The sequence below is a fragment of the Furipterus horrens genome, unplaced genomic scaffold (assembly GCF_987537825.1).
Source record: "Furipterus horrens unplaced genomic scaffold, mFurHor1.1.pri manual_scaffold_13, whole genome shotgun sequence".
Taxonomy (NCBI): Eukaryota; Metazoa; Chordata; class Mammalia; order Chiroptera; family Furipteridae; genus Furipterus; species Furipterus horrens.
This window is the reverse complement of record NW_028327183.1, coordinates 8215931-8240490: the sequence shown is the minus strand read 5'-3', so window position 1 is coordinate 8240490 and position 24560 is coordinate 8215931. Positions and strand designations below refer to the sequence as shown.

The window sequence follows — 24560 nt, the reverse complement described above, 5'->3', positions numbered from 1 at the left end:
CTTCCGAAAAGGCCCTTCCTCCCTCCGTTCCTTTTCAGGGCTTATGCACAGAAAGTTTTAAGTGAGTTTTTTCCTTTAAATATTCTCTCTTAAGTATGTGCCAAAATTCATTTATTCTGAAACTTGGTTTAATACTTAATTTCTTTTTTAAAGCTATTTGCCATTGCCCTGACCTGTGTGGCTCAGTTGGTTGGGTGTCATTCCTCAAAACGAAAGGTCACCAGTTCGATTCCCAATCAGGGCACATGCCTGGGTTGGTGGTTTGTATGGGAGGCAATCAATCGATGTTTCTTTCCCTTTCTTTCTTCCTCCCTTCCCATCTCTCTAAAAATAAATAAATGCAATCTTAAAGCTATTTGCCATTTTGTCTATTAGACTTTGAGTTAAGAAATTATTTAATTTTTGGTTTGGAAAAGAGCTATGCTGATCCAGTTAGAATCTTTTAAACAGATAATCTCTGAATTGTACTAAATGAACTTTAGTTGGGAGTGATTTGCCCTAGCATGCGAAATGAAATTATGAGATTATCATGAAAATTATGTATTTTCTGCACTTTCTGTTACTGGTAGTGAGTGAGTGCAAGCACTGGTTGGGAGAGTCAGAGCATCGTTGTTTCTGTAAAATTCCTGCTCTATTTTCCTTAGGAGGCCAGGATCCTCCCTTACATACCTCACTTTTTCTCTCCAGTTCTATTTGTAGAATTAATCACTTTCACTCCCTGGGAGCTCATTGATTTTGTAGCTTCTGAAGCATCTCCCAGGTTCAGAAGAGTACGCTGAGGCTAAAGGGAGTTACCTGCCATCGGGTTCCTCTAGAGGACAGGTGTCCATGCTTTGGAGGGGCCTGTCCTGGGCTCTCGGTCACTTCCCTTTTTTACGATCTCTGGGTCTTCTGTCACTATGGTAGAACTCCAGCTGTTGCGTGACTCCATTGTGCCACTTCAGTCGCCCTGCTGTCCCCAATCTCTTGTTTGGGAAGTTGTTGGACAGGTGACACTTGAGCAGCAAAATATGTTCACATGCTCTATAAGTTACCTTTAGACATAATGAAAGATATCTTCATCTTAAGTGGGTTGTCCAGAAACAATGTACCTGTCTGACCTGTTGCTGAATAACAGGATAGCAGAGCGAAGTTTTATATGTGGCGTCATTATAAAGGCAGCTTACTTAATGGGTTAACCCAGTACTAATATAAAGGAGGAGAAGAGGGCTTTTGGTGTATACAGCCTCTGGCTGTGGGTGTTTTTATGTTTGTTTGTTTGTGTTTTTTTCTCTGTTACCACACCCACAGATCTGTAATTGTTCGCCTGCAGTGGATGACAGGTCTAGAATTTTCTTACATTGAATATACCGGTAGCATTGCCTGAATTTATAGATATGATAGCTAGCTTTTATTTTTCTTTGAACTTTTTGACATAATTTCAGACTTGGGGAAGAGTTGCAAGAATTCCCATATATCTTTCACCCAGATTTCTCAAATGTTAACATTTGCATTATCCTCTCTTGTCCTCTTTCATATAGATACACACGCAGACATGTTTAAACTTAGTTTACACATTTTTTTGAAGTGCCTGACCAAATCTGCAGTCATCCCTACTTCAGTGTGTATTTCCTAAAAACAAGGACAGTTTCTTATATAACCCACAGTGCCAGGATCAACAAATCAGAAGTGAGCATTTGATATGATGCTCTTAGCTAGTATGCTGTCTCCATTTGCATTTGCCAATTGTCCTTATAATGTTCTTTATATAAAAGAAAATCTCAGATCATATGTCACATTAAGTTATCTTTTCATCTGAAACAGAACAGTTGTTCGGTCTGTGTGTTTCATAACGTTTGACATTTTTTAAGCTTATAGGCTGTTTATTTTATAGTATGTCCTTCTCCGGCTTCATGTTTGAGTGCTTTGTTTCCCGAAGTATTGAGTCTCCCTAATTATGAAAAAGAGAATAAGGAGTAAGATGCTGAGTGCAGACCTGGCTGCTGTGGCTCAGTGGATTGAGCGTGGGCCTGCGAACCAAGTGTCGCTGGTGTGATTCCCAGTCAGGGCACATGCCTAGGTGGCATGTCAGGTCCCCAACTGGGGACACGAGTGAGAGGCAACCACACAGTGATGTTTCTCTCCTTCTCTTTCTCCTTCCCCCACTCTCTAAAAATAAATAAATAAACAAACAAATAAAATTGTTAAAAAAATAAAAAGATGCTGCGTGCACATGGGGAAGGGACACCGTAGCCAGAGCTGCTCTGCAGGGACCCTGACGGTGGAGGGGGCATGGTCATTGGTGGCTGGCATGGAGGAACGCAGCTGGATTGCGCGCACCCCGTTTATAGGTGATGCAGATGCTCTGTTGCTCATTAATCTCCCCTCTGTTGTGTTGTGTGTTCAGAGCTGTAGCTTAGTGACCAGGAACAGATGAAGGTTTCCCTGGCATATGTACGTGTTATTTCCCCCTGCCACCGCCACCACTACCTCCACCGCCACCACCATCGTCCCCACCCCGCCCCCACACACAGGCTTTCAGAGTCTTGTTTCATGGCCCCTCTCTGCCTGTGCTATTTTCTTATAACTCTCGGTGATGGAATATTCCTCTTCCTTGGCTGTGTCAGTTACGGAGCCACACTGGGGAAGGAAAGTGCAGTGGCTGCCAGTGAGACCCGCAGTCAGACCGTCTAGACTGGGTTCCCGCCTCCCTCGCTACTGCGAGCGGGGCGACCCGCGGGCAGGTAGCTCATCTTGGCCGAATCTGCTTCACAGGGATTTTGTGAGCATGCAATAAGACTTCTGACTAACTACAAATTTGAAAATAATAAATTTAACATTTATCTACTGTAGGTACTGTGCTAAGCGCTTTTATAAAACTGTTGGTCGTGATACGCTTCTTCAAACTCGTTAGCCCACTTAGGAAAGGACACATGTAATGCTAGTATTTCTGATTAAGGTCTTTAATTTTTCTGTCGAGCAGTCTGAAAGATTCTCAGGTAGCTGAGGTTTCCAATCACCGCTGTATCAGATCTGTTTTCTCCTTTGCTGATCTGTTCTCTCTTTGGGAATGGGATCTGTTGGGAAGTTTTACTGGCTCTGTGCTGATTTCAGATTCTAGATATTAAGGAAGTGGGAGTGGCGACAGGAAATGGGAGCCAGCAGCTGGGAAACAAGTTTGTAACTTGATGTCAGTGAGCTGGTCTTCACTCCTGAAAGACAGAATTGCATGTAACTCATTGGAAGAGCAGGTGTCTTACCATTTTGTTACAGTTTTTCCATTTGTGGGTGCCTGGTATACAGCTGCTCAGAGCTGTAACGTTTTCCACTTGGCAGTTGCCCAGCAAGCATTTTATTTTTAAAGTATGACATGGGTGTTCAAAAATTTTTTAAGTGCCCCACTTAAACGTCTGACACATAAACTATAAGTCTGTAAATTATTGAACTTAATCTTACAAGTTCGTATGGGCTGGCCCATTTTATCTCTTTATTATTTTCCTCTTCTAATTTAGACAAGCTCTTTAACATAACACGGTGTACAAGATAGTGCAATGTCCATTTGATTAGCTAACATCGTTTTAAAGTTTTATTTATTAATTTCAAAGGGAGTCTTACTTTGATTACTCTTGTGTATTTAAGCCAGTGAAGAAAAAGAAGATAAAACGAGAGGTTAAGATTCTGGAGAACCTTCGTGGTGGAACAAATATCATTAAGCTGATTGACACTGTGAAAGACCCTGTGGTAGGTGCCTGATGGTTGGGGGAGAGAGAAAGAGAGAGAGAGTGTGTGTGTGTGTGCGCGCGCGTGTGTGTGTATAGGAGAGACACACAGAACCTAACAGAATGAGAAATACCGTATAGTGAGGATGCTGGTGCTTGTCTTTACTACTGAATAATTTTGAAAACCAGAAAAAATCATGGTGGCCCAGGGAGAAAATAGCCACCAGCATGCTTCTGTAGAACCTAAAAATGTCTATTAGGTAGACAAATCCCTGTCCCAGGTTTATTACCTCATTATTTGGATTCAGCTCACAAGTGTTCGCTGATTATCTCCTTTAAGATCCTGCTTTTCTCCCAGTTTGTAACCTTATTCCTACCAATTAGCATTATTTTATCTCACACTGAAAACCCGGGTTTCCCAAAGGAAACACCGAGTATGTCCATGTGGACAGCTGGCCTGGCCTGGAGAGCGGAGCAGGCCGCAGGTCCACAAGCCTCCCAGGGAGCTGTCTCGCTGGTTCTCCTGCGGCTGTTTAATTCAGCCTCCACCCTTAGGGTTCACATTGTATATGCAGAAACATCGGAAATATTTTTTGTTAAAATGCTTAATTTTTAGCCATTGTAGTGGTGCTGTTTAATTTTTTTCTCTTCCCAGGAGTAACTTAACCTTAGGTGGTGTTTCTGTCTGCTAAAGAGATCCTCATAGTAATGTAGCTAACACTCAGTGTTCTGAGGGTTTAACTGTATCATGCTTAATTCTCACAGCAGTCCAGCGGGGTAGGGACTGTTATCGTCTGTATTGTCACACTGCCGATAAGAAAACCAAAGCTTACAGACGTTGCGGAATTTGCCCAAGACTACACAGGTGTTTGAACTGAAAACTAAGGGAAAGTTTTTTAAATTTGGTCCCTGAAAAGACTGAGAAGGATGGTTATATTCTAGATTCCATCTCATTGGCATTTAAATTATATCCCGGTCTGATCAGAACAGATTGATTTTACAGTGACACAGAACTTAGTGAGAGCTGCCTTACTGTTTTTGTAATTTATAACTTACGGGGTGTGTGTGTTTTACGTGATGTGTAACAAGTAAATGGAGGTGGGTGAAGCCAACAGGGAACCCTCAGCCCCTGACCTAGAGAGGAACAGATTTCCTCCCAGCCTGTAAGAGAGCTGGTAGCCTTGATGAATCCCTTTCACCTTTGGGCTAGTGAGGGACCCTTGGACTGGGACTGCTGCTTGTCCTGGGGAGACCCGCGTGCACACGCTGTGGCCTGTTGCCTGGGTAACTTTCACCTGCTTCCTTCAGCGAAACTTCCCAATATAAAGATTTCCAAGATGATTTTTTTTCTCTCTATAATGCTTTTAAGCCTCTGCTTTTCTCCCAGTTTTGACCATGTATTACTGCCAGTTAGCATTCTTTTACCTCATTTAAGTAAACTTGTCATTTGGAAATCTGTATTTTGCAACAAAGAAATATTGACTATTTTATACTCATTGCATTAAAAATTATGTTGCTTTAAAAACACTTGATTACATATGATTTTGGGGGAATACGTCTCTAATGATCTCCAGCCAAGTAAGTGAGTTCACATTTTAGCTTACTGATAATCAGCTATTTTCCCTCTGGATCCTGAAAAGACCTGTGTTGTGGTTGGCAAACTGGACCACTGCAGAGTATAAATCTCCACATACTGTGCCAAGCCTGTTGGACAGGTTCGTCAGAGAATATATTTTAAAAAATAAACCAAAAAAATAAAAAATAAAAATGTCAGCCATTTATAGAACTAAAGTGAATAGTATAATGAACCTGCCTGCACACAGCACTCAGTTTTAGCAGCTAGTCAGCTCGTGGTCACCTTCACTTTATCAGGACCCCGCCCTCTTCCCCACCGCCACCATGGCCCTCCCTCCCATTATTTTGAAGCAAATTCCAGACATAAAATTTCAAGAGGATACTTTCTTACTAGTCTCCCTGGTGGACAAATCTTTTTCATCTAAGTGGGATTTGAGGATGGGTCAGTGCAACAGAAGCAAATTACGTTTATTGTTTGAATACTTAATAAGCATGTATATTCTCTCTTGCAGTCAAAGACACCAGCTTTGGTATTCGAATATATCAATAATACAGATTTTAAGGTGCGTATATACTTCTTTCTGGTATGGGGGTCCATGGGGGATGGGGAGGTGGCAGTAAGTACTGTTGATACTCTAGTAGAACCCAAGGGGGGCAGAAAGGTCATTGGTGAGAATAGGAAATAAATTGGATCGTTTCTAGCATGAGTACAGGATGCGGAAGTGGTTAGGGCTCTTGCATTTGGCGTAATTACTCATCACCTTGCTTACTCTGGGAATAGCTGCTGGCTGGGTCTAAGCTAAACGCCTCATCTCTAACCCTCCTCTTTTACACAACAGCTTTATTTAGGTAGATGTTAACTTTGATTTTCTTAGGAATCTTACGTTGCTGATAGGGAGTGATGAACAGACACAGGGCTCACGTGAAAAGAAGCAATACGTGGAATTCAGACTCAGATAGTGTGTGTTCATGCGCGCTGTGTACTAAGCAAACGACACAGAAACGCCCTGTTCTGGGTTGTTTACATTTCTTATATTTATAATGCATATTAATTTAGAATTTGAGGTGTTCTTCTGAAAAGCACGATGTTAGGTTGATTTTTCATGAATTTGTTTTTATTGGTTTTCAAACACAGCAACCTTAACTTGTGAGAAGGTTTTGGGGCCAGGCATATACTGGACATAGTGGAGCATAATATGGAAACCAGTGTAAGAAGAAAAAATATATTTTAAAAGACTTTATTTATTTATTTTTAGAGAAGAGAAGGAAGGGGGAGAGAGAGAGAGGGAAAGAAACATTGATCAGTTGCCTCTTGCATGCCCCCATCTGGGGACCTGATCTGCAACCCAGGCATGTGCCCTGACCAGGAATTGAACCAGTGACCTTTTGGTTCACAGGCTGGCTCTCAATCCACTGAGCTACACCAGCCAGAGCAAAAAGGAAAAAAAAAAGCTTAAAATCAAAAGTGGTATTGATGGTTAGGGGCATTTAGAGACCCTTTTGGTGATGACAGCTCTGGCTTGTGACTCACTTGCGGTGGAACTTAGGGACAAAACCAAACCAGCAGTTGAAATGTGCTGGTATTGGGGGCGGTACTTCTAGGTGAAAGTAAAAGAACCTTATTCTCACATTTAATTTTTCTTATTCACTAAAACATCCGTAAGCTTAATTAGTGAAAAATAAGCAAAAGAGGGTATTATGACTTATAAAACAACAAACAAGTTTTCTATACAGTGTAGCATTCCCCATATGTAACAGATTTCCTGGTTAACCCAATAGGGAACTGAAAAGTGGGGTATACATTTTTTCATTAGCTAGCATAGGAGCGCTTCAGTGGTAAAATACTGTGCTGATACATGCGCTGACCTCACTTCGGCTATGAATGACCCAGGTTTATCAAGGTGTGTGTGTGTGTGTGTTCATAATAGAGTTTAATGAAAGCAAGCATTTTCCTAATACACAGATTTCAAAGGCAATCTTCATGGAACTTCACAGTGAAGTCCCTTGATTTGTTTTTTTTTTAAATTTTATTGTTTTTCTATTACAGTTGTCCCACATTTTCCCCCATTGCTCCCCCCCGGCCCACCCCTCCTCCCACAGTCAGTCCCCACCCTGTTGTCCATATCCGTGGGTCATTTATACTAGTTCCTTGATGAAGTTCCTCAGTTTTAATGAGTTTTTCTTAAATTGACGGGTTGATTTAACAACGTGCTGAAGATCAGTTTTTACTTCCCTAGAGAACTCTGCCTTCTCACCAAGGGGTAGCTTTGATGGCATACATTCTCTGGGAGCTTGCTTTAAAGGGATCACGGGCGTTTAATGTTTTTAGAATCTTGCATATCTGAAAACATCTTTATTTTATCCTCCCAATTCTGTATTTGCTGTAGTATAGAATTCTAGGTCCTGATGAATAATTTCCGCAGAATTTTGAAGAGATTGATCTGCTCTTACCGCTGAAGCCATTCTGGTTTCATCTGACGTGACCTGTCCCTCGTTCTTTTTCTGAAAGCTCGCAGATCGCCTCCTCGTTCCCAGTCTCTGAAATTTCCTGGGGACGTGCTTGCTCAGGGGGTGCTCATCTCTCGTTCTGGATACTTACTGGGCTCTTTCAGTCTTCTAGAAACTCATAGCCTTCCATCTCGGAAAAATAACTTCTAACATCCTTTGATTTTCTTCCCTTTTTCCTTTGTTCTCACTTTCTCGAACTCATTTGGATGTTAGACTTCCTGTCTCTGAGCCCTTTAAAATAGTACCCTGTTCTTTTATGTCTTATGTAATATCTTCTATTTTCTCACTGAGAATGTGGGTTTTTTATTCCCATTATGTTTTCTTCTTCATGCCTTTTCTCTGTTTTTCTTCCAAATTCCTTTTTGGGAGTGTTTTTGGTTTAGTTCCCTGTTCCATTTATCTGAAATGTGATGGTTCTAGAGTGTCTGCTCATATTTTAGAGCAATGAAGTTACTGATGACTGATTGTCGGCTCCTGGCACAAGCTGAGGACAGCTATGGGGAGTGTCATGTCGACTTCCCCTTAATTCCCTCTTTTCAATATGTTTTCTTTGAAGATTTCATTTATTTATTTTTAGAGAAGAGGGTAAGAGAGGGAGAGAAACATTCATGTGTGTGTGTGTGTGAGAGAGAGAGAGAGAGGCATTCATCTGTTGCCTCTTGTACATTACATGCAGCCGAACCCACAGCCCAGGCATGCGCCCTGACCAGGAATCGAACCTGTGACCTTTCACTTTGCAGGAGGACACATAAGCAACAGAGCTTACCACATGGGTCAGGGCACAGATGTTTTTGTTTGTTTTTCTATTTCATTCTGTTTCTCCTATCTTTTACAATATTAATTTATGATTTTTTCCTTCTTGTGTTTTCACTGTTTTTTTCCTCTGACTTCTTGAGTTGATGTCACCTAATTTGTCTACATCTGCTTTGATTGATAATAAGTCTATAAACCTCAAGCGCCATTTTAGCTACATTTCATGGTTATGGAACTCCTTTCTGCATTCAAAGTAGAAATACAAACTCCAAACTTACAGATTTGGATTTTTCTCCCCAAACTTTTTACTTTGAAAATCATGAGACCTACTGAAAATTGGAAAGAGGAGTGCAGTTAGTACCTTTACGTTATTCACCTGGATTTACCAGTTAATATTTTGCCACATTTGCAGTTATTTCTCCCATCCCCCCCACACTGCCCTTTTATCTCTAGCTATCTTTTTGCTGAAGTCATCTTAAATTTTGCAGACATCACAATACTTCACTCCTAAATATGCTCGCATTGGAACTAGGTAGGATATATTTTTACATAACCACAATTCTGTTAGTACACTTTAAGAATTATAATATTTATGCAATAATGCCATCTGGTAGACAGCATACAGTCCATATTAAAAGTTTCCCAGTGATTATTGTCCTGGGAATGTTGTTTATGGTTGTGAATATATAATCCAGCATCCACTTGTTTTCTTGCGGGGTGGGGGGGTTAAGATTTTTAAATTTATTTTTAGAGAGAGGGAGGGAAACACTGTTGTGTGAGAGATTGGTTGTCTTTCACACACCCCCAAATGGGGACCTGGCCCACAACCCAGGCATGTGCCCTGACTGGGAATCGAACTAGCAACCCTTCAGTTCACAGGCTGGTGCTCAGTCCACTGAGCAGCACCAGGCAGGGCTGTTTTTTGATTGCACTGTGTCCAGAGAGCATGATCAATATGTTGATTATTTGAAATTTGTTGGTGATGTTTATGAATTTAGTACATGGTCAGTTTTTATATCAAGTTTGTTCGTTTAGTTCAGATCTTTTATGGCCTTACTCATTTTTTCCCCTTGATATTTCATATTATGGTAGAGGTACTATTTTGGTTAATTTCTCCTTGAAATCATCAGTTATATCACTTCATATATGTCCAAGTGAAAATAAAAGATACATGGTAATACTTAGGACAAAAGACAAAACTTCAAAACAAATCAATAGGAAGAGCCAGTCACTAAAAGTTGAAGTGAAACTCCCAAACTCAAAATTGTCTCAAAAAAGGTAAGGTACCTTTTTGAAGTAGAGATATTGTAATTTCTTTTCTTTCTTTTTGTTTTCCCCCGAAGCTTCACCATTTTATTTAGTCCATAAAATGATGAAAAATTTATAATCATTATTTCCAGGAAGAGACAGAGGAAAGGGTTTTTTCATACACCCAAAATTCAACAAGAAATTTAACCAATATTTTTGAGTGCCTAACCCTGCATGTATTACATGGTGAATGAGAGACGCACGGCCCTTGCCTTTATGGAGCAGACACAGTAGGGGAGGAGGTGACTGTAAATGACCAGCCACACCAATGAACAAGTGCATCGTGATTATGAAATACAGTGTGAGAGAAATAGACCTGTAAATGCAAATGAGGACGAATAAGTTAATTTCTTAGTATAGTCACAAAAGACCACCCCGAGGAGATAAATAACATTCATATCAAGCTCAATGTTTTAGGAAAAAGACAAGTAGAAATATTGTAATTTCTGTTGAGATAGGCTTCTCAGTTTTCTATGCCTTTGGTAGAGAATAAATAAAAATGAATATACATTTTAAGTATATGTCACTTAGACATTGTGAAGAGCGATAAGACATTCCACAGGGGCTCCACCTTGAGAGGATGGTATTGCGCTCTGGAGCCTTTCTGAGTCACTCACATAGAGGTGAACCCTAACTAGTGATATGTTCTGCTTCCTTAATTTCTAAAAATGTTGACCTTGGCTTTATTCTGGATCTCGGGGTCAGGGGTTATCAGTGCCAAAGCTCGAGACTACTGCATTGACCATCTCTCCCTCTCACTTTCTATCTCCTCCCCCCACCCCCCGTTTTTTCTTGTCCTGGGTGGGGACCACTGGAATTTCTGCACGTAGGCTGAGCTGTGTACGTCAGGTGTGCAAGCCCCGTGTCCAGGATGAGAGTTGGTTGTGGTGGTGATCCCCACTTCTGGCTGGGGACCCTCTGACAGTGTGAAGTCCTCCTACTTGACAACTATTGGGGCTGGGGCTCTGGAATTTGTAGCTGATCATGATGCAGCTGACCCGGAAGTGGAGTCTGAAGACCTGTCTGTATGTAACAGCAGGAGTGAGGCCCACTTGTGGTCATTCCTTTCTGGGTGTTGGTTTTAGGCTAAGGAGGCTCTGAGTCTGTTGATCAGATTGCATTTTCCCCTCTCCCCTCCTCAGACTTTCTAAGGTTAATTAAAAGTAGTCCTGAAGGAGACCTCATTTCTAGGGAGATGCCAGTGTGCTTGTGGCTTTGGAGCCAGACCAGGACTGTGCATAGCTTCTTCCCCAGCACCTCTGTAATCTTCCGGGAGGCATGGGCTCGCTTGTTTTTGAGAAGACAGTTACTTGATGAAAACATAAGAAAAGCTAACTTCCTGCCAACGCTTTGCAGTTGGTTGGTAAGTGATGTTCTCCACATAGCTGGCTAAGAATAGTGGAGGAAAAGCGTGGTTCTTGTGGAGTTTCCCTTTCTCATTTCTCCGGGACTCTTAGTACTCCTGTTTTTTGGAAGACAGTTTTTATCCTGTTCTGTTGACTGAGACATCATCAAGGTCAATAATTTTCACCTGCCTTCTGCGTGCAGGGAGCGGACCACCATATCTGGTGTGCGACAGGTAGGTGTGAAAGCTCTCGGGATCACCCAGTCGTATGTTAGATCCTTGACATCGTTGGGGGAGGGAAAGTTCAGAGACCTCAGACCACCAGATCGGTGACTCCCCGCAGCTGCAGCGTCCCGTTGCTCCCGTTGTGTGTGCGCCACGGTCCGCAGGGGTGCTGGCATGGGACTTCTGGGATGACAGCGGCGTCTTGTGCACAACAGAGGGAGGAAGTATCTTGAGAACTTCAGATAGCTGCCAGTGTGAGTGAGGAATGTTACCTCTGGGGACCCTGCTGCTGTCACTGCCCTGTGCACACCGTAGCGGACAGTCAGCAGCTGGGAGTTCAGAGAAGGAAGAGACCACCAGCTCTGGAGTCTGGATGGGGGTGTGTTTGACTTTATGGGCAAGAGGGAGGGGTATGGTATTCCCGATTCAGCGGCGGGGAGGACAGGGGCACTGGAGAGAGAATAACGGAGGTGGGAAACCCAGGTTTGTTTGATCAGAGTTGGGGACCCCTGGGGTCTGCAGTGGAGACAGCTCCAAAAGTTGGAGGAAGCCAGACTGTGGACCTTGGTGAGTCCTGAATTCTAGCCCAGGTGGTAAAATGTTACAGGTGCAGTTTGGTCTGCTACCCAGAGCTCCTGAGAAATAAAAGTGAATGTCTCGGACCATTTACACAGATGCTTGGTGTAGATACCACACGCTATGAGAAGAAAGCCTTCCACAGATAAAAGTCCAGATAATAAAAGAGCCCATATTTGTTTTCTGGATGTAAAATACCGGAGCCCTCTGAGGGTCAGAGAATGCTGTTGTCACGCCCACGGCCTCTTCATTGGCCTGAGCCCCACTTGGCCTGTCTCTGGGAGTGAGCGCCTTAATTCTCGGAGGAGGAGCTGATTTGACACGGAAAAGAGACGGTGTCTTCAGCCTGGTTCCGTACGTGCAGGCCAGGGCTGTGCTGGGGCAGAACAGAAAACTCGGGTGTCGGGCTGCTATGCAGGTGAATCTCCCGAGCGCAGTGGTGGCGTGTTGATGCCATTGCGCCTGCGTGCTCTCGAGCCCCATCCCGGGTCAGCCTCCAGTGGGGGAGCAGGTCCCAGGCGCCAGCAGTACCGTGCCCCGGAATGTATGTGTTCCCTCCCCACGGCGCCCTGAGCCAGCTGCTGCCCGACGGGAGGAAATCAGATAGCCTTGCTAAGCTGGAGGGAGAATCACTCTAATTAAAAGGGGGCATTTGAGAGAAAGGAGTCCTGGTGGTCTTAGAAAATGTGTAATTGGATTTTTAGCAAGTTAAAAAAATTTTTTTAATAGGCGGTACATGTACATGGATCTAAAATATGAAGTGGTATGCAGTGGAAGTCCCCTTTTTTCTCCTGTGTCCCCGCTGTCCTCCCCGCCCTTTTACACACTGTTCTCTGCTCCTTGGAGAGGTTTTCTCTGCTTTGCTTGGGTCTTCTAATAAAGAGAGAAACAAAATATATTTCATAAAGGTGTGCTGTTTAATTTCATAGAAACTGCTGTTTAGACTCATGGGGAAAGAGATTTACTTGGAGTTGATTATCAGATGTAATAGTACAGTTTCTGACAAGGGTTTATGGATTTAAGGAACCTGGGTTCATAAATGCTACTCTACCTCTTAGAAATTGAAATTAAAAAAAAAAAGTCTCCCAGTGGGTGGGTCTTTGGATTGTCAGTAATGAAAACTTTCACTTGGGTGTCGGTTTTTGAACATCTCACGCCACCGCTCCTTTTCTCCCTAAAACATGTGACTCCCGTCAGTAGTGCCTGTGAAGTGTTCTTTTTTTTCCAGCCTGGAATTGGTTGGGGGGGAGTGGAAGGTACTGATTTTTTGTCTCTCGCCTTTTCTAAATGCTGTAGCCGTTCATGCCCCTCATGTTTCTTTCTTGAACAGATTTACTGCCTTGCCACTGTTTTACCGCAGGGCCAGTGAAGCTTTTCGGGTTCATCTTTCCATGCAGAGCCCTGTTCTCTACAGCGTACTGGGTGCTGCAGTGGGCGAGGTCTGAAGGGCAGCCGGGTGGCTGGGACTTCCATCTCCAGCATAGTGCAGTTGTGGGTGTGGAAATCGGGGGGCACTAAACGGGTTTTTAAAGGATCCAGGCTGGAATAAATGGTTTTCTTCCCTGGAATTCCTTTCTCTTTTCTTCTGAAGGCTGGAGTATTAGACCCTCATTTTAGTCTTTGTCCTCATGTGCTGCAGGTCAGGGAGTAAAAAGTTCTGGGATTCTTTAGAGACTCAGCCACTACGTTTACAGAGAGTAATGACCAACATTTAGGATGACAAGATGCAATGACACTAAATTAAATTTCTGTTTTCTGAAATCTGTTTCAGCAACTTTACCAGATCCTGACAGACTTTGATATCCGGTTTTATATGTATGAACTACTTAAAGTAAGTGGCATTCATAAACAGTCCATTTTTTTCAGGCTCATTCACTAAAGGAGAAGTTTTTGAGAGAACCAAGAACTCGAGCAGGATATTTCTTGATACCTAGTGCATTTAGTGAGGTTTCTTTGTTTGTTTTTTGTTTTTATTTTTTCCTTATCTTGAGGCCTCCACTGTAGAAACTTCCTGGTGGCCCTGAGAAAGATGGCCAAGCCAAGGGGTACCAGGGACATTACCCCAGGCCTTAGCGCCTTCCTCTTCAGGGCTCTTGTTGCCCCTTGGATTTTCTGTTGGCTGCTTAATGAATACTTACGAGTTTTTACTGCATAACAAGTCACCCAAATTTAATGACTTCTTAAAAATAATTTATCGCTTCTCATAATTCTGTCGGTTACTGAGTTTTTGATCGGGGTAAGTTAAATGGGGCCAGTTGGTTCAGATGGTCCAGGCTGGCCTCATTCACGTATCTGGGAGGGCAGCTGGAACAAGCTAAGGCCTCGTCCCCCAGGAGATTAGTCTGGGCCACTTCCTGTGCTGGTCTCAGGGTTCCTGGCAGCAAAAGAGGGCTGGCCTTGACGTGTAAGCACTTTTCAAGCCCCTGCTGTGTCGTGTTTGCTAATTGTTGGCCAGAGCAAGTCACGTGGCCAAGCCTAGACCCAAAGGGTGAGAACTAGACCCACCACTCAGTGGGCTGAGCATTGAAGTCACATTGTAGAGGGACGTGCGTACCGGGATGGCAGGCTTTCGTAGCCAGCTTTTTCTTGCCACCTCTTTTAATCCCCTTCTTATATGAGATAGCCTGACCTCTAGCCTGTCCCTCTAGCCCTGGCTAGTGAACCTGGATATGTAGGGAGAGCTGATGGTGGACCTTCTAGGAGACTTACTAATCCCAAGACTGAAATTTTCAAGCGTTACTGATTGATTGATGGAGAAATGATCTCTTTTAGTTTGTCTAGGTAAACACTTAGGTAAAGAATTCTAAAAAGATTTGTAAAATGGAACAGACCAATGGTTCCTAAGTTTTTTAGTGTCATGGATTACTTAAGGATGGAAAGATAACAGTGAACTCACCCCAAAAATGCATGCATAAATAATACAGTATTACTTAAAGTTTTAGGGGAGGTGTGGTTCTCAAATTAAGAACCTCTGAAAGAATATAACATGATTAAGGTATTGGCATTACTAAAGAACATTGTGAAGATTGGAGTTTTGATTGGATTGTGAATAGTTGCTGGAACAAAAGAACAGGCTAAGTTAAGGCTGAGCGTGAGGGAACGGGATTTTGAAGAACTAGCTTGGTGAGGCGAATGTGTTTCTTTGCAAGCACATGCACAAACCATCTGTCATTAGAGCCATGGCGGTGGAATTAAGGGTTTACTGTTATGTGTTATGGGTCTTATGTCACTAAGATCCGAAAGAAGAAGAAGGTAGAGCTTGATTTATCCCACTTCATGTCCTCTCAACTAATTAAAGGCCTCGGTGGGGGAAAGATTTGAATCGCCAGGGTCCTGTGAGCTGTCAGGCTAGTCCAGTTCCCGGAGGTGCTTTTTTCAGAGACACCATGCATTCACCCCACAAGAGCCACAATCCAAATGCCACGAATGATTATGTTTTTCAAATAAGCTATTAAGATCTTGTGGCAGACTAGCACAGCAAAGGTTAGGTTTGAACCTACCACAGCTGTCCTTAAACCAGGTGAAGACATCCCAATGGTGCAGTCTTCCCAGGCTGGCCATTCAGGCGGCACTCGGTGCCTCTCATTCCTAGAGGCAGCAGCTAGGCGGGAAGGGCACACTTGCTGCTAATGAAGCATGGGAACCCAGGCGAAACTGGAAAAATGTCTTTGGTGCCTAGTGATCAGAAACTACCAGATTTTAAAACTGAAAGGCTTTTCCAAGGAATTTAAAAGCACGTCCATAGCTCCACAGACAGGGGGTCTGGTGATCAAGGTGGTGAGGACTCATCCCCTTCCTGAGCTCGTTCAGCCTTTGCTTTCACCAGGTGTTTTCACTGCCAGGGGTTGTAGTCCTAATTTGTTTGGGCAAAGACCAGGCAAAGGAACGGAATGAACACTTGCTGCATTTTCTCTTTGTGGGGAGAAAGCAGGGGTGGAGAAGAGGAAATATTTAACTTCATCGAGCAGGTAGAAACGGAAGTGGAGGCCGAGGAGCGGTTGCTTGGTGACTCACTGAGCTGTGGAGTCTGATCTGATTCCGAGTCCGGGACGTCTGTCCTCAGGAGCCCTGGTTTCATCGGCTCCGCCACAGAGCCCCTGTGGCGTCCTGGCTGCGACTTTGTTGTGACACAAAACACAGAGAAAATTAATCTGAAGTAGAACCTATATAAATGAAGTGAGTGAGTCTTAAGTGTACAGTTGGGGATTTTACGTAAGTGAAACCTTCGCCCAAAGCTAAGCAGAACTGTGCTATCCAGTATAGTAGCAGGTAGTAAACAATTCGGTTCCTTAGCTACACGCCTCGCATTTCACGTACCCAGTGTCCTCGTGGGGCACGCGGCTATAGAATATTTCTGTCATTGCGGGCAATTCTGTTGGACAGGGCTGGTGGAGAATATCATGAATACCCCAGAATGCTCTCTTGCGCCCCTTCTATTCAGTATCCCCTGCCTTCTACCATCATAGTTCAGCTCTACCTGTTGTTCTTTATTTTTACTTATTTATTTTTTTAGATTTTATTTATTTTTAGGGAGGGACAAAGGGAGAGAAACATTGATGTGCAAGAGAAACGTCGACAGGTTGCTTCTCGCACACACCCAGCTGGGGACCTGGCCCACAACCCAGGCATGTGCCCTGACCGGGAATTGAACCGGCAGCCTTTCAGGTTGCAGGATGATGCTCAGCCCACACCAGTCAGGGCAGTTCTGCTGGGTCATGACCTTCATATAAAAAGCATCAGACACTGTATATATACTCTTTCATGTCTAGGGAAAGCAAAATTGCTTATTCCTGGAAGGCTGATGCTGGGGAGGATTCTGGCTTACGTCTTCCCTCCCACGTAAAGATGCCTAACGCAGTGCCCTTGCCAGTCTAGTCCAGTGGTTCTCGCTCAGGTCAGCTCTGGCCCCTAGAGGACACTGGGTGGTCTGGAAGTATTTTGGGTGGTTAAGTAGTGGCCAGGGATTCTGCTAAATATCCTGCAGTGTGTAGGACAGCTCCCCACAACAAAGAATTATCTGGTCCAGCCCTGGCTGGTGTGGCTCAGTGGACTGAGCACCGTCCTGCGAACCAAAGGGTCACTGGTTCAGTTCCCCATCAGGGCACATGTCTGGGCTGCGGGCTAGTTCCCCAGTTGCGGGTGCACAAGAGGCAACCACACATTGATGTTTCTCCCCCTCTCTTTCTCCCTTCCTTCCCCCTTCCTCTAAAAACAAAGTCTTAAAAAAAAAAAATTACTGATCCAAAATGTCAACAGTACCAATTGGGGTTGAGAAACCCTAATTTTGTCCCATGGAAAACTACCAAGAGTACTCAGGGTCAAGCACGTTGTAGGCACTGTAAGATAATGGGTTGCTGGTTTTGTTTTTTGTTTTTGTTTTTAATTTTTGATTTATCGTTTTTCTATTACAGTTGTCCCACTTTTCCCCCCATCGGTCCCCCCACCCAGCCCACCCCTTCTCCCACAGCCAGTCCCCACCTCGTTGTACATGTATGTCCATGGGTTATTTACACTATTTCCTTTACTGGGTTGCTGTTATTACCGCCCAAGGAGCACATTATAGGACCCCTGTAGGCTTCACGTGCTTTTTAAGACAAGCCAATGGGCCTAACATTGAAATTTGTGAAAAGGGTTATATTGTATAAGAAAAGGGAGATTTAGGAGCAAATTTCTTAATGATTTTAAAACAAGTACAACCCAAATAAAAAATGGGTGAAGCATGTGAATCAACATTTGTCCAAAGAAGATACGGGGCGATGAATCCACGTAAGAAAAGTGCTCAGCTCGAGCACAGATTAGGGAAATACAAATCAAAGCCACAAGGAGATACCACTTCAAACCTACGAGAACGACTGTAATGAAGAAGGTGAATAATGAAAAGTGCTGGCGGGGACACAGAGAAACTGGAACCCTCATACGTTGCTAATGGGAATGTAAAATGGTGCAGCCACTTTGGAAGCCAGTAAGGCAGATTTTAGAAAAGCTTCATGTAAAACTTACATACAGTCTAGCACTCCCACCTTTAGGAGTCTCCCCGAGAGAAACAAAAGCGTATGTCATCTCGGAGACTTGTACATGGAATGGAAGCAGCTTATTCATAATAGCCGAAAACTGGAAACGACCCAGATGCCCACCAGCTAGTACACTCATAGGGCGCATGCTACTCGGCAAGGAAAAGGAACCTGGATGGGGCTCAGAGACGTGCTGAGCGAGCGGAGATACAGAACCGTGTATTGCATTTCGTTCTATGAATGTCCAGGAAAGGCCAGTCTATAGCAGCAGGAAGCAAGTCAGTGGTGGGGAGGGGAGCGGAGGGGAGGGAAGAGCAGAGGGCAGGGGGCGTGGGGGTTGAGTGCAGGGCAAGCTGAAGGGGAATTCTTGGGATGATGGAAAAATTCCAAAACTGGATCGTGGTGATGGTTGCATAGCTCTGTGAAGTTAGTGAAAAATCATTGATCGTACACTTAAAAATCTTCTCTGCATACCAGCTATCTTATAGGAGGCAGTTCCCTTCTTTAGAGTAATACGATCATAATTCTTAAAGACCCACTGGCTCAGACATTGCTTAAAAAATTTTTTTTTTAAATTTATTGATTTCAGAGAGAGAGAAAAAACAATGATTTGTTGCTTCACTCTTTTATGCCTTTGTTGGTTTGCTCTTGTATGTGTCCTGACTGGGGATCGAACCAGCAACCTTGAGGTATCAGGATGGTGCTAACCAAATGAGCTGCAAGGCCAGGGCAGCTCAGGGATTGTCTTAAAGCGACATACTAGTGTTAGAATGTGTGTTACTCTAGAAAACCCACATGGTACACTTACCTAAAAAACAAGCCATGTTGAAAGAGACATTTGGATGTCATTCTTCACATCCGCATGGACTCTGGCATGTCACTCGAACTACTGTGAGAGGTGACTCCAGTGAGTTTCCCAGATCTGGTTCTAAACATGGCAGATTAGACTAATAGATTGATGTTTCTAAATCCACGTGGCTGATAAATTGCTACCAGCTTCGAGGAGGAGAGGCTTGCCAAAGAGCGTATCATTTCCCCTTTTCTAAGAAATCTCTACCATACATAGCCTTGACGTCCCCTCCATAGCCCCCCTTCTCCCAGCTGCCAGCGTGGTGTGCGGAGGGCAAGGGGTGCCTTCTGGAGCACGTCCTTTCTCTTCTGTTGCAGACAGTAAGCTGCCCCTTGGGGGCCTGGATTCAAGTCAAGCTGTCACAAACAAGAATGATTGCACTGGGGGCGGGCGGTAGAGGGTTTGCTCACTTTCTTTTCTCTGTGCTTTCTTGTCTAATAGGCTCTGGATTACTGCCACAGCAAGGGAATCATGCACAGGGATGTGAAACCCCACAACGTCATGATAGATCACCAACAGAAAAAGGTACCATCACAGCCAGGCAGCGCGACGCAACAACACGCTGGCCAGGGCCTAGGTGCTTTCTGCAGATCCATGGCGCTTTCTTTGGCAGTCTGGCGATGCCGTGATTTCCCCAGCCTCAGTGTTGGCGTCTACTTATATAGGCATAGTACACACGGCGAGTATGTAGACGGCGGAGCTTGACTAGTTACTTGTTTATTGTGGTCGTGGTTTTTGGACGGCCTCAAGAAGGAAACTACAGCTGATCGTTTCTGTTGCTTAATGACCCCTCAGGCCAGTCTGCCTGGCCTTAAAAGTATACTTGGGTCGTTCCTGCTTTCAATATGCAATTTTGGTCGTCCCTGATTGGTGAGTAAATGATCAATTAGCAGTAGATTAATCAGCTAGAGCAGTGCCTCCACCATGGAGAGGGGCATATATCCTCAGCCTGTCTGTCACGGCTACAGCCTACAACAAAGCTATTAATGATGGGGGGAATGTGTTACACATATAAGTGGTTTGGAGCCAGAAAAAAGCTTAAGTTCTATTGCTCTCGAGAATAAGCCAGGATGCTTTAAATTTTAAAAAAGAAAAAAAAAAAGATTGAGTGCTCAGCTCTACCACAGATGTGACCTCTCACACAGTTGCAGAAAGTGTAATTTTTTAGCCAGTACACTTGCTAACACTTTTTATGTGGCCAAATAATTATCTGATATGGTGTGGCCTTGTTCTAAGGCACAGGCATGGAGAAACGGTCCTTTCACGTGTCTTCCTTCTGCTGTATTTGTAGCTGCGACTGATAGACTGGGGTCTTGCAGAGTTCTACCATCCTGCTCAGGAGTACAATGTCCGTGTGGCCTCCAGGTACTTCAAGGGACCGGAGCTCCTTGTGGACTACCAGGTAAAATTGTTAGCGAGCGCCTCTGGGCTCCTTATGTTTCCTTAGGGCTTCTCCTGGGCTCTCCTGGGCTTTCCTTTTTCCTGGTTTTCACTTGGTCAGTGTGAGTACATTCAACAGTCAGTCTTGATTCCACCTCAGAATGATCATTTCAGCTTATCCTCAGCTACCGCATTTTCTTTTGGGCTCAGGAAATGTAACACCCTTGACTGACTGGTGGTCCTATTTCCTCAGATGTATGACTACAGCCTGGACATGTGGAGTCTTGGCTGTATGTTAGCGAGCATGATCTTTCGAAAGGAGCCCTTCTTCCACGGACAGGACAACTACGACCAGGTGAGCAAACGCCAGCTGGCTCATGCCATCGGGGGCAGATGCCCAGAGCGCTGCATCCCTTGGTGGGTGCAGACCTTGAGCCGCTAACTAAATATCACTCAGTGTCTGCATGTAAGCTTTTCTTCAGGGGGAAGAATTTCACAAACTTCTGCCCGCTGTTCCAGGTCCCCAAAGATGCATAATGCTGTCTCCTGCCCAGCTTCAAAGTGAGCCTGTGAAGTCAGGCACCTCCTTGTCTAATGAAACTAGATTCTGGTCCTTAGATTGTGCTGTCCCCATAATCAGTAGCTTCTGGAAGATGATTGTCACAAGTTGCGTTATTGTTTTAAAGGCCATTTGGAAATCTGCCTTCATGTGAACTTTGTGTCCTTGGGTCTGCTGCCTATCTGCCCCAGGCTTGGATCTGTTTCTGGTCCCTAGAGATTGAGTAAAATGTGGAAGTTTTTAATTTCTTATCACAGTGTCTGCACAGGTGTACAGTGAGTTTTGTGCTCAGTGATTTGGTCAGTTTATTTTGTATTTCAGCTTGTTCGCATTGCCAAGGTTCTGGGTACAGATGAGCTGTATGGGTATCTGAAGAAGTATCACATAGACCTAGATCCGCACTTCAATGATATCCTGGGACAGTAAGTAAGAGAGGGGGCTTTAACTTACCCGTTGCAGAAGTGGAAGGTTAGCCGAAATCACTTTCTAAAGCCCTTCTCCTTCCTAATCGTAACAAAATTAAAATAGCCTTCTTTTCCCATGTGTAGTTCCTTCTTTGAGATATTTGGGCATTGTTTACATGTGTCTTCTAATAATTTTACTTCTAAGAGATAAAACTTAAGACCAACTTATAATGTTGTAGAAAAAGCTTTCTGTTATAGCATATGCTTATTTTAATGGAAAATCTTAGAAAACTGATTCTTTAAACAATCAGAGACAGTTTCTTCTTGTTCTGTGGAAACGTTTTCTATAAGGTAGCAAATTTTAAGGCATATTTTCAGGTAGAGTTTTGAAAAGTAAATGTATTGAAAGTTTTCAAACAGTATTTTAGAGTATTGTATGAAACCTCTGTGTCTCTAAGGCCAGCAGCCCTCTAAAGGTAACTGCTGAATAATAATTACTCAGCGCCTCACCAGAATTGACTGAAGACAGTGCAAAACTTTTACGTCCCAATCAGGTGTAAGAGTTCTAAGTAATTCTACTGATTAGTCCCCAAGCCCCGTTTTGGTAGAGGACACTGAGCATCCCTAGGGGAGGGCGGGTGGCAGCCAGATGAGGTCGAGTGAGCTTGTAGTCAGCGCACACGCTAAGATTTTGTTGGTTTTAGCCCTGCTACGTAAGGGTTCTTGTTGAATTTAATCTCAGACTACGAACGCTTCCCTCTTCTTCTCAGGCATTCACGGAAACGCTGGGAAAATTTTATCCATAGTGAGAACAGACACCTTGTCAGCCCCGAGGCCCTCGATCTTCTGGACAAACTTCTGCGATACGACCATCAACAGAGACTGACTGCCAAAGAGGCCATGGAGCACCCATACTTCTGTGAGTCCCCAGGGCCGCTTCTCAGGGGCCTCGTGTATTGAAGGCAAATTCCTTTACCCTTTATCTTTGAGGCCAGTCAGGAGAACTCTAGGTATTTATTGGGGTGAAAGCCGTTGGAATTTGGCCCCCTTAGTCCCAGACTATCGACACAACTTGACAAGTGCAGCTCCTATGTCCTCCTTCCAATTTCTGGCGCAGAAAGCTCTCCCACCCTTAGAGGTAGATCACATTAAGAGCACAGATGTTTACGGTATACAGTTCATGATCTGTCTGCTTTTCTAAGTGTATGTCCTACTTCTGTTTAACAAAAGCTTCTTTTAACTACTGTTGCTTAAAATGGCTCGGCCTTCTAATGGCTCTTTCTATGCACCCTTTTCTCTGAAGGGCTTATTATGGCACATGCTTTGAAGAAAGTGGGGGTTGGGTATGATGTTAGTGCTCACGGAAAATTAACACATAAGACAATCAGTAGAAATCCTGAGCAGTGGGAAGTGAGTGTTTCTGCGCCGCTCTGTTCCACGTGTCCCCGTGGTGGAACTTGGACTCTGAGGAAGTATAAGAGCCGTTCCCGTGATCACCTTTTCAGTGTCTGGGTTTCCTCTCACCGTAACTCTGTAATTTCGGTTGCCCTCCTGGTCGTGACTTTCCCGGCTGCGTGCCTCTCTCTCATCTCACCGTGGGAGCGTTGGCTCCGGCGCGGTGTTCTCGCCCACGGGGACCAGCCTGATTCTGCTGACTCTGTCCCTTGTCTTGCAGACCCCGTGGTGAAGGAGCAGTCCCAGCCCTGTGCGGACAACGCTGTACTTTCCAGTGGTCTCACGGCGGCCCGATGAAGCCCGGAAAGCGACGGGTAATGCGGCACTGATGCTTGCCAATAAAACCAACCAACCAATCACAAAACTTGAAGGAAAACTGCAGTGTGATAAAAAGAAATTCTAGTCGTTCCTTCTAAGCGCAAGAAGAGTAAAGGCCTAAAAGTCTGTCACAAAGAAACTCCCCAGAACTAGCCTACAGGGCGCTGCCGCCCTGGCAGCGGGCGGACGATGCACACAGTTCAGGACCCGAGGGGGCCTCTCCCTTTGGGATGCACGGGGGACGAGAGACTCGGGGTGGTTGTACAGTCCCCTCTGTCTAACAGGAGACCACTGTCGAATTAACCTGTTCGGGCAACGAGCTCCGAATGTCTGGCTTCCTGTCTGTTCCACTGTGGTCTGGGTTTCCTTGGGTGAGATTCAGGCTCAAGTTTTAGCAACACGTCAGCAGTCTGTCTGTACTGACACACCAGCCTCATTGACGAAAAGGAGATATTAAAGCAGTGACAGTATTTTTTTTAAACTCTTCTACAAATTCATGTTTTATGTATTTTTTTATGACATGAGCTCTCTAGGAAATGTACCTCATCCCTGCAGTTCCCTTCTAAGTATACATTTGGGAGCAAGCTGCAGTCCCTCTCCTGAGTCACCTTGGATGTCAGCAGATGCCATGAATAGGCCCGTCTGTCTCATCAGAAGTTAGATGCTAAGTGCATAGCTCGGAGCTCACCATAACCTTTGTGGTTTTGCCTAACCATAAAATATTGTTGCTATTTTTTCGTGTAGCCTTTTTATTTTTTGCAGCCTTGTGAGGAAACCTCACCGTGCCCCAGCGCATCCCTGTGTGCGCACCTATTTTAATGCATCTCTGAAACAGACTTTTGGTTCACATCCATAAGTAAAGCTGGAAGGTCAGCCTTTGGGCAGGTCGGGGAAGGAGAGGGAGAAAAGGGTTCTGTGAGAGTTTATTCAGGAATGATCGAGTGGCTGAAAAGTATATATTTCTCCATCCCTACCCCCTTTTTGCCTTTTCTGTTTTTTATCCCCATGAGAAATAATTTCCCGCTGCAATCAGGGTAATCTCCATTTTTAAGCTCTGGTGGATCATACATGCATGTGATGGCATGGATGAGTCCGTCTCGTGTGCAGGGCCTGGCATGGTGAGGGCAGGGTCAGCCCGTAGCCCTGGCAGCTGAGGGGAGCAGCATGCGCTGGGCTTGGGGAAGGAAGTGGAGCTGCTGGGGCAGTTGTCACAGCGGGAGGGCCATTGTGCTAGCCTTCAGGGTAGCAAAGGAAGCTACATTTTGTTTTAGAGTGAAAAACAGGGCTGGTTTTATTTGGGGGACTTGTCACCAACATGGTTTGCAGTCAGTCCCCTCACCCCAGCTGCAGAGCCACATCACAGCTGTGGGGACTCCCACACCGAGGCTAGAGCTAGAGGTGTCTGCCACCACGTCACATTTAGGATTTCTTTATTAACTATTTAATAATGCCATATACTTTTATAAGGTTAGATTGTTTATTTGAAAGTATCTGTTTACATTCCATATTCCAATAAAATCATATTGGTATTGGTAGCGGGTCCTATCTCTAAATGTAGATTCCATTTTTGTCATTTGGTCGGTGGGAACTTAAAC

The 24560-nt window shown here is 44.3% G+C and overlaps 1 protein-coding gene across 2 annotated transcripts in view; it reads left to right on the top strand.

The window, feature by feature from the left end:
* The window catches only part of CSNK2A2 (casein kinase 2 alpha 2), a 34928-nt gene that overhangs the window by 6084 nt on the left and 4284 nt on the right, over nt 1-24560 (top strand). Inside the window, exons 3-11 of one of the 2 annotated variants that reach the window (XM_090261375.1) lie at nt 3619-3720; nt 5786-5836; nt 13760-13819; nt 19291-19374; nt 20141-20251; nt 20483-20584; nt 21110-21210; nt 21963-22111; nt 22868-22961. In XM_090261375.1, the coding sequence (XP_090117501.1) occupies nt 3619-3720; nt 5786-5836; nt 13760-13819; nt 19291-19374; nt 20141-20251; nt 20483-20584; nt 21110-21210; nt 21963-22111; nt 22868-22944 (837 nt within the window). In that variant the 3' untranslated portion in view covers nt 22945-22961. Of the gene's footprint in view, nt 1-3618; nt 3721-5785; nt 5837-13759; nt 13820-19290; nt 19375-20140; nt 20252-20482; nt 20585-21109; nt 21211-21962; nt 22168-22867; nt 22962-24560 lie in introns of those variants that run through there. The other variant, XM_090261374.1, reaches the window with a different exon arrangement.